The sequence below is a fragment of the Malus sylvestris genome, chromosome 5, assembly GCF_916048215.2.
Source record: "Malus sylvestris chromosome 5, drMalSylv7.2, whole genome shotgun sequence".
NCBI lineage: Eukaryota > Viridiplantae > Streptophyta > Magnoliopsida > Rosales > Rosaceae > Malus > Malus sylvestris.
In genome coordinates this window covers 45,043,577-45,052,758 of record NC_062264.1, presented here as the reverse complement: position 1 = coordinate 45,052,758, position 9,182 = coordinate 45,043,577, and the positions used below count along the sequence as shown (strand labels likewise).

Genomic DNA, 9,182 nt, shown 5'->3' with positions numbered 1-9,182 from the left:
GATCTCTCTCCCCCTTTTTCTGGGTTTTCTTCATCCGACTTCTTCTTCAACCGCACCGCCGTCTCATTCCTTCCATATTTACAACAACCCATTTCCCTCCACTCTCTCACATGAGTCACATCCAATCTCTCTCACATCCATTCTTTCTCCCCTTTCACTGGGTACACGCCCTGGTAGTGGGAGCCGTAGTCTTGGGACCGGATTGTGCAGATCAAATGTGCCCTAGAGCCACTCAAGTCGGTTCTTGAGCAGATCGAAGGCGCCTCGAAACCTTCTTCACAATCTTCAGCAAATCCATCTCCTAGTGCGGCAAAGTGGCCTTCCTCTGAGGATGGACGACAACGTTGTTGGAGGAATTGACGATGAAGTAGGGTTCGCCCCAGCGTCGATTCGGTAGAGGTCGGATGAGAAAGACGAGGACCAATGGGAATTGTTAGCGACGGTGGTGGTGGTGATGGTCGTCGGAGGTACGCTTGAGATCGGCGACGCGGGAGGTGCCACAACAGCGTCCACGCAACAAGCCAAGGATGACATCTCTTCTTCCGCAACGATTAATCAATCAAAAATGAAATTAAGAATTAGAGAAATTTAGGGCTTATGGTTTGAATCGTTAAATTGTGAGTTTGTAATGAGTGCGGGCTTTAAGCATCGAAATCTAGAAAATGGATGTGAAGAATGAATGTGAGAGAAATAAGAGAGAGATGGAGAGATCGGATGTGAGAGTGGGGAGATAGAAGGGGTGGGTCCCACATGCTTTTAAATAAAAATATTAAAATAATTTATTAATATTTAATTAATATTTTTATCTACTTGGGTAGGTGTGGGTTCCGTCTCATGCCACTCCAGTATTTAACAGAAAAATTAACAAAGAAATTGACGGAAGTATGATATTGTCATTTTTAAAACATGCGGTATGATATTGTAGTTCGACTCATAGTTGAGGTAGTTTTATGTAATTTATTCTGTATTTTAAAAACATTTTGAGGGAAAAAAAAAAGAAAAAAAGAAAAAAAAGAGGGAATATCTTATAGTAGATTTCATAGGTCGGTCAATGATCGGACGGCCAGGACCAGCATCAGGGGAAAGACACTATCATCATCAAATAGAGAGCCCAACGAGCACTACGGACGGGAAGGAAAGAACGCAAGCGGTGAAGGAGTTCTAATAAGCGAGAAATAGTTCTTCCGAGAGAAGCAGAGAGGCGATCTTTCAAAGTTCCCAAGCTTTTTCCCTCTGCTTCTTCTCCTCCAATCCAATCTCTGTCCTCGTCAATCCCAATCTCCCTATCAAAATCTACAAATTGAATCAAAGGGAAGATCTTGAGAGAGAAAGTAGAGAGAGAGAGAGGAAGGGGAGAGAAAGATGTCGAAGAAGAAAGTGAGTGGGAATACCATGACGCTCAAGGACTTCCATGGCGGTTCGATTCCCTCTGATCTCCCTCTCCCTTCTGCTCCTGGGGTGTAAGTCTTGTTTACCCTTTTCCCTGATTTTTATATATTTTGTTTTATGGTTATGGGAAATTATGGAATTGAAAAAGCCTATTGCTTTTGATTCATATCTGTAAATCTCCAATTTTTGGATCTGGGTTTTGTAATTGCTTTGATTTTCGCCCTAGAGCGATGGATTGAAAAACCCTAGTTGATTTTCGCACCAATTTTGGATTTTTTTGGTCTGCAGAGTTGTTAGGCCTACGGATCGTTCAACTTACGACCGACCCACCGCGTGGGGAAATCCTACGGGGCGGGCCGATCATCGTTCTCGGCCCCACACATCTCCAGCCACGAGGCATTTCGATGACAAGACTCCGTTTCTCACTCACTCCGTGCACATTGGCCGGAATTTTGATGAGGACGAGCGCAAGCCACTTGATGGTGGGTCGATGCCACGCAGGACCATCAGCGATGATAGCATTCGGGTTCCCCTGACCCGTGCCGAGCCCAAGCAGGCGTTTGTATCTGCAGGGGTGTCATCCGGCGTGCAAGGGTGGGCTTCAGCACCGAAATCACTGAGTGTGGCCGCCGTGAGTTCTTACTCAGAGAGGGTTAGCGAGACAGCTCATGTTGGAGGTAATTCGCAGAGCTCAGGTGGCAATGGCGGGCGTGGTGTTGGTGGGGCTTATCCAAATGCATGGGCAATGAGGAAGGAGATGGCGGGTATATCTGAGCCGGTGCAATCTTCTTGGTCTGGACAAAGTGCTGTTCAAAAGTTGGCCCATGCCAGTGCACTCGATAAGGTGTCCTCGGGTAGATGGCAATCAAAGCCTTCAATCAATTACCAGACAAATATCGAGGTTGTTAGATCTCCCGAAACAGAGAGTGGATTGCATTCCAAGGGTTCTGGTAGTGATACTTACAGGAGGCCAGATGTGATTGTTGAAAAGGAATATTATGATGCAGCCTTGGCAAGACACGCAGAAAGGGGTCTTCACATTCATGATGGTGTTCAGCTACCTGATTACGAGATTTCTAGGGCTCCAATTAATTCAGATCTTAGAGAAAGGAGGCCAACTGTTTATAACAACAGGGTTCAACCTGCTCCATCTGATGGAAAATTTGGCCAGGCTGAAGTGCAGGCCGCAGCGTCTTCAGAACCTGTAGAGCGACCCAAGTTGAAGTTACTTCCAAGAACAAAGCCACTGGAGGGTTTGGAAGCTCCAGTTGTTAATGCACAGGTATTGACATGGTTATCAAAGTGTGTTATAGAGATTCTTGGATCTATGGGGTTCCACCTTGCTCTGAATGCACTAAATTCTCATTGTTTGGTTGATTATAGGAGTCCCAGAGGGTGACCGAGTCCGTCCAGGTGGAAACTGTCAATGAAGCGTATGGATATATGAATGCTCCAAAACCTGGTTCGGCAGGCTCTGATGGTGGTAAACTGGCGGTGGACCGTCTAAAATTGAATTTAAAGCCCCGATCTCAGCCTCCTGAACATTTGGAACTAAATGCCAAAAGAGACAGGTATGCAATGCTTTTGATTGTGGTTTCCTTTCTAGTCTATCCCTTTTCTTGGTAAAAATTTGGAGGATGAATGTGGTGTCTTAAATATTTGTGAAACAGTAGAGATCTTTTCTCCATAACAATTAAAAAAATTATCTGCTCAAAATAATTGGAGGCTTGATGGCGATTTTAGTATGGTGCATCACTATGTTAATTTAAAAGGTTTTAGTTGTTAATTTTGGGCTGGGAATTTGGTTTGAGGTCTGGGAGCTTGGGTAGTTCAATTCGTCTTTGTCTGAAATTTGAGCATATTTTGGACGAGTTGGATAGTTTTGAGACTTTCTCGACTTTGGGTCGTATTTCTGGTCCTATTGCCATTTTTTACTTGTAGTAGGCATAGGGCCTTCGGCCCCTTTCTGGTTCTGTTATATGGAAATTATGATATTTAGCCCAACAATTAAAAACTGAATGAAATTCTCGGCCGGAATAAAAAGTAAAATTGTTTCAATTTGCTTGTTTAGTTAACCACTATCTTGTCATATACCCTGCTTTGATTATACTTTTTCCTTCATAGAAGTAAATATATTTTCACGGTTGTTGCTCCAAAAAAGGTTGGCTTGATTTGAGGCCATTCAATCCCATGGGTTGGTTATATTACGTACAATTTCTGGATACAGTATATATTTTTATTAAGGGAGAAATTTAAAATCTTGTTTTCCACTTTTGTCCACAGAATTTGCAAATGAAGTCAATATTGTCTTATATATGTTTTATTTTCTTGACTTCTAGATGAAGATGTGCCACTATTGTTGCTCTCAGAGTCTAGTAATTCTGTTTTGTTTTATGGTTACATGAATATTTGAACCTAAATCTACTATCCCTGAACCCCCACCTCCTCTCGCACTATTCTGCTTAAGCAATTTGCGTTTGGAGTCCAGCAGCTATTAGAGAAGCATTGATTGAATTTGTAGCATGACAGAAACGTTACCCTTCCACTCTTACTTCTTGGTGTCATTTGCAATAGAATATGCACTATTTGTTTTAGTGTTGGGTTTCTACATTGATACTTGCAAGTAACATCAAATGAAATCCGTGATTGATGCAGAGTTGCATTATTTGGTGGTGCTCGCCCACGAGAACTGGTGAGTTTTTTAATCCAAGATTTGATATTTCAGTTCCATTTGGTCATGACCATTGCCTAATAGTACTATTGTCTTGATTTAGTGCTGGTGGTGGTTTCATGTCCCATTCCTGAAACCTGTTCTGTTTGTATATCAGGTTTTGAAGGAGCGAGGGGTTGATGATGTTGTGATCACCAATCCAGACACAGCTCAGCATTCTGACAAGTAGTGACTTATTTTCTATCTCAGAAATTTTCTATTATATAAGTTTGGAAATTTGGGTATTTTACTTACGAACAAATAACTGTTGTTTGAAGGGTTGAACATCAAGTTGCCAGGGTTGAACATCAAGTTGCCAGGCCTGATAGAGTTCCTGTGCATGCAAATCCTTCTCGCCACAGTGAGAAAGCTGAGAATCATCCTTTTGATCAGAGGACTGGAAAGAAATTTGATAGGAGGGATAATCGGGTAGATGTTGAGAGAATCGATATGCAGAAGAACTGGCGTAATGACAGTAGGAGGAACAATAGAGAGCCTGAGAGACCGCAGCAACAGTCGGAGAGGCCGCCATCACCAGAGACCTGGCGGAAGCCTGAACAGCCAAAACCATCTTCCCCTGATGCTGTTGGCCTGCAGCATGGGAAAGCGGCTTCAGCTCTTGAGCTTGCCCAAGCATTTTCCAGATCAGTCTCCGATCCAAAATTAGATCGATTTGCCGGCCAAAGGGGCATTCCTGGCCGGGCACAGCCTTTTTCTCGGCTGATGGGCCCAACTCCAAGGCCTCAGATAAATGGTTACTAAATGCTCGAGTATTTCCTGCTCCCATTTCGACATCACTTCGTGGTATAGAGATTCAGAGTTTTGCTGGCGAACTTGCTCGTTTCAAGTAGCTGGGACAACAAGCAGGCCGACCAAGCCACATTTGCTTATGAGTCCCTGCCTCCACCAGAATTGTTCCGGTTTCCTGAGAATAGTTATTGCCATACAAAATTGGTTACAATCATCTAGCCCGAGAGACGTCTTATCTCTACGACTCATCTCATTGTGTTCTCTATTTGTCTTTTCATTTTCGTGGTTCCAATGGCACCATTGTAGAACTGGATTTTCCTCCCCTTAAGTGGAAAAAGAGTGTTCTGTTGCCTACGAGGCCAGATGTAGCAAGAGTTTTACGATAGAGATTCTTGGTTTAAAGAGTGTTCTTTTACTTTCATTCCTTCCCTTCCTTTTCCCTGAAAAAGGGTTCGGATAAGTGTTCATCGACTCTCGTTAGTTTGATAATTTATTACGGTCCGGTGGTATTCCGCTTCACTTCCAAATTAGGTTGTCCATTGTGTAGCTTAGCTGAATTTTTTCACTTCCTAGTATAAAAATATCAATGTACTAAAAAAAAAAAAAAAAAAGTAAAAATAGCTTTACACTCGGAGACAATCTGCGATCTCTTTTTGTATGCACACATGTCTCAATCTCGCTCGTCAAGTGATTAAAAAGTTGATTTATGTTGCATTCTCTTGGTTTAACCTTCCAAGTTGTTTAATTCCAAGAACGATCCAATTTTCAGTCTTCTGAAATTACAGCTGAGAACATCGTTTTTGACCGGAGACCAAATCTTCACTTGTCCGAGTTGGTTTTGTGGGCTCCCAGCATCCACTAAAAGAGAGAATTGATGGCGACTTAGGGTAGGAAAAGAAAAGGGCGTAGGACAAGAACAGTGACGAAATTAGCAGCATGAGTCACGGAGAACAAAATAATCAGACTTGGGGTCATAAAGTTCTACTGCTTTACTTATTAAAAAGTATGCTTAGTTCGAGAAAATATGTCTTATAATTGGTTGTATATTTTATTATGTTTATCTCGCTTATTATGTGTGGATAAATATATAGTGCATTACAGAAGAAAATTTGCTTTGTAACCGATTATATATATATGTATATATATATATATATATATATATATATATTAGTGTGTTTATCTTGCTTACCACAGGAGAGATAGAAACAGTGTACAAAGGTAGATAATTATTCGTTTTCTTGTAAGTTCTCTTGTTGCCTCTTGTTATTCCCTCCATTGTCTTTTCACTTCTCCATGATATCATTGATGTCATATGCTAAGAAAAACAGCAGCTTCAAACCCAGCACTTTGAACTATTCTATTTTTTGGGTCAATCTGAAAAGTGAAATGTTTCCCAGAATCCATATGTAATGCTTTTGAGTCAAGATTTTCATTTTCCTGTGTGTTTCTGAAAAATGGGAGGTTGCTGCGATCTTCAAGTAGACGTCAATGGCGAAGAAGTTTTCATGGTGGACAAGGTAAATCTTCTTTTCTTCGGCTGTTCGCTCCGTAATCATTCATATCTGCTCAAGTTTGTGAACGAAGACAATCGAGATTTTATAACTACTTTCAGTTCTTCATTTTTTGTTGGTAATTCTGCTGTTTTAGTTTTATGAATCCATTTTACTCCTCCTTTGCAACATGTTCTTAAATTTTGTCGAGCAGTATTCATATCGTCACGCCTGTCACGCTTCGTTATCTTGTTTCTATTCATTTTATCCTCAATAATTTTCACCAGGTAGTAGTCATGCAGGCCTCGTGAAACCGATATCTCTAATTTCCGCCATTGAATCGCATCGTGTATAGGACCACCCAAAAATTTAATCTCAACAGCGAGTGACCTCTCACAAAATGTTCTTCTGGATTCCATCAGACTTTGTTCTTGAGATATCTGACAAAGTTTTCTTCTCTTGTTCATTAATGAAGAAATGATAGTATGCATGCGTTTCTTGTCTTTCCCTTAATATTCTCTCTCTTGTACGTCTCTCTTCGAGAGAGACACTAGTTTGCAACAACTTGATATTCTGATAAAATTTTCTCTGAATTCGTATACGTTTGCAGCAAACATTGGCGTCGTACTCGGGTAGATTTAGAAAATTGTTTGGTAAACGGACTGGAGCATCGAGGTGCCTAAAAGTGATATTCCATGACTTTCCTGGAGGCGCAGAGGGTTTTGAGCTCATGGCAAGGTTTTGTTACAACAATGGAAGAATTGAGATAACTCCCTCGAACATTGTCCTACTATTCTGCGTCGCGCATTTCATGGAGATGGGAGGCGACGGTGATGGCTCTGGAACACCGAACGTATTGTCTCAAACCGAAAAATCTCTTGAAGGGATCAGCTTTTGGACATGGTCTAACCTTGTGGTAGCTCTAAAGCAATGCCAAGATTTACTTCCCGCCTTAAATTTATCGTCAGTATTGCACAAGCTCCTAGACTCCATCATAGCCAAGCTTTTTTCGCCGTACGTTACAAGCACTTATGCTTCTTCGTCAGAAGATTTAAGTTTTCGGTTTTCAAGTGGAAGGAGCAGTTATAGTCTGAAAACTGACTGCTCAAGAAAAACATGGTGGGTGGAAGACCTTATGTTCTTGAACACCGATTTACTCGAGAAGGTGGGAAGAAGGATGATATTCCAGGAGCTCGACCATACTACAATTTTCAAGTTTCTCTTCCATTATCACCAATCCAAGTCTATCGGTGCCACGCGAGGTGAGAAGCGTAAAATCACAGAACTTGTTATCAATCTGCTTTTTCTGCTAGACCGAAGCTTTCTTTCTGTCAAAGGCTTATTCAAGATATACCAAGCGGCTATGTGCCTGAGAGTTAGCAAGAAGTGTGTAAACAAGTTAGTGAGCATGATAGGTTCTCAGCTGGATCAAGCAACAATTGATTTTCTACTCGTTCCATCTCCGCGCACCAAGAAGTATGTATACGATGTGAGTTTGGTTTTGAAGTTAGTGAAATCATTTCTCCTTGAAGGGGGAGATCGTGTATCTCAAAGTCGCTTAAAAAGTGTCGCGAAGCTGATGGATTCGTACCTTGCAGAAGTAGCACCAGATTCTCACCTGAATCCTTCAAAATTCGAAGCATTAGCCACGATGCTGCCACATTCTGCGCGAGAATCTCACGACAGACTTTACCAAGCAATTGATGTATATTTTAAGGTATGCTACTTAAATTAAAATGCATGAAGCATGATCTGCAATGTTTTAATATCGCGAATTCGAGTACTGATTTAGTATTCTATGCAGCGTCGTGCTGTTTTATTCAGGGAGGAGAAGATGAGTATCTGTTGTGCACTGAACTACGAAAAGCTCTCAACGGAAGCTTTGAAACATCTCGCTCATAATTCGAAGTTTCCGCCAAGAAAAGCAGTTGAAGCTTTCGCTACGGAGCAATTAAAACTCCGAAGCTTATTTCATGAAGCTTACAATCTCAAGACTCTAGACTCCTTGTTCATTGACACAGGTAAAGAAATTAGGGACGAGAAAGAGGAGGGTAAGCAGATCATTCCGCTTTCCATGAAGAAACTCGATCTCCCAACAGAGACTCGGAAGCGTAGAGCAGATTTGCAGAGCATGCAATGGAAGGCATCGGAGTTGGGCGTTTGTGGCACCATGGAGATGAAGATGACTGGTGCATTGAACTTAAGATTGTCCTTTAGGGGAAGTACTCGATACTTGCCTACACTCTTTCCATAATGCAAGTCGAAAACTTTAGTTTTTTGTTTTGTGGAATCTGTTATTGGCATTCCAAATACCCATTATGCGTTATATCTTCTTCTAAAAACAAAGAAGATAAGAGCGCTGACGACTATTTTAGAGTGCTAACAACAATTTTTTTTAAAATTGTTATTGTCACTTCAAAAATCTCATTGCGCTCTTTACAAAAGTATTTTTCTTTCTAAATATAGAAAAATTGAAGTACACAATGAGAATTTTGGAGTACCAATAACATTTTTTTAATTTCTACTGTATATACACTCTGGCAAAAAGGGTTTATGTCAAAGCAAAATTATGTAAATTCTTCAGCTTCTTCCAAAAGTACCAAATAGCTAAAAAGGTTTATTCAAAGTCAAAGCAAAATTATGCAAATTCTTCAGCTTCTTCCAAAAGTTCCAAAAGTTTGGCATGTGTTGAACTTTATAACACATTAAAACATCCCATGATTCAAAGGGCATAACAATAACTTATTGAACAAGGGTAATAGTCTAAATTAAATTTTGTAAATCATATGATATAAATGTTAATTAACCCAACAATCCAGCAAGGGAACGGATGTTGGGGGGTC

General features: G+C 40.9%; 2 protein-coding genes across 3 annotated transcripts; both read left to right on the top strand.

Annotated features, from left to right (window-relative positions):
• The first annotated feature begins 1,066 nt into the window (after window positions 1-1,066).
• Window positions 1,067-5,270, top strand: LOC126622397 (uncharacterized). 2 transcript variants are annotated; one of them, XM_050291116.1, is made up of 6 exons: window positions 1,067-1,460; window positions 1,678-2,671; window positions 2,773-2,960; window positions 4,045-4,081; window positions 4,218-4,285; window positions 4,399-5,270. In XM_050291116.1, the coding sequence occupies exons 1-6, from the start codon at window positions 1,363-1,365 to the stop codon at window positions 4,859-4,861; spliced, it is 1,848 nt and encodes a 615-aa protein (XP_050147073.1). In that variant the 5' UTR covers window positions 1,067-1,362; the 3' UTR covers window positions 4,862-5,270. The 2 variants fall into 2 exon arrangements, with proteins under 2 accessions (XP_050147073.1, XP_050147072.1); XM_050291115.1 differs by having other exon boundaries at window positions 4,378-5,270.
• A 732-nt stretch (window positions 5,271-6,002) lies between these two features.
• On the top strand, window positions 6,003-8,986 carry LOC126622186 (BTB/POZ domain-containing protein At3g22104-like). Its single transcript, XM_050290861.1, has 3 exons — window positions 6,003-6,366; window positions 6,950-8,056; window positions 8,144-8,986. The coding sequence occupies exons 1-3, from the start codon at window positions 6,304-6,306 to the stop codon at window positions 8,591-8,593; spliced, it is 1,620 nt and encodes a 539-aa protein (XP_050146818.1). The 5' UTR covers window positions 6,003-6,303; the 3' UTR covers window positions 8,594-8,986.
• The last annotated feature ends 196 nt before the right edge of the window (window positions 8,987-9,182 follow it).

Coding starts and splice junctions, on each gene's coding strand:
- LOC126622397 (XM_050291115.1), top strand. CDS start 1,363: ATGTCGAAGAAGAAAGTGAGTGGGAATACCATGACGCTCAAGGACTTC. Junction 2,672..2,772: donor CTCCAGTTGTTAATGCACAG/GTATTGACATGG, acceptor GGTTGATTATAG/GAGTCCCAGAGGGTGACCGA. Junction 4,082..4,217: donor GTGCTCGCCCACGAGAACTG/GTGAGTTTTTTA, acceptor TTTGTATATCAG/GTTTTGAAGGAGCGAGGGGT.
- LOC126622186 (XM_050290861.1), top strand. CDS start 6,304: ATGGGAGGTTGCTGCGATCTTCAAGTAGACGTCAATGGCGAAGAAGTT. Junction 6,367..6,949: donor AAGTTTTCATGGTGGACAAG/GTAAATCTTCTT, acceptor ATACGTTTGCAG/CAAACATTGGCGTCGTACTC. Junction 8,057..8,143: donor CAATTGATGTATATTTTAAG/GTATGCTACTTA, acceptor TATTCTATGCAG/CGTCGTGCTGTTTTATTCAG.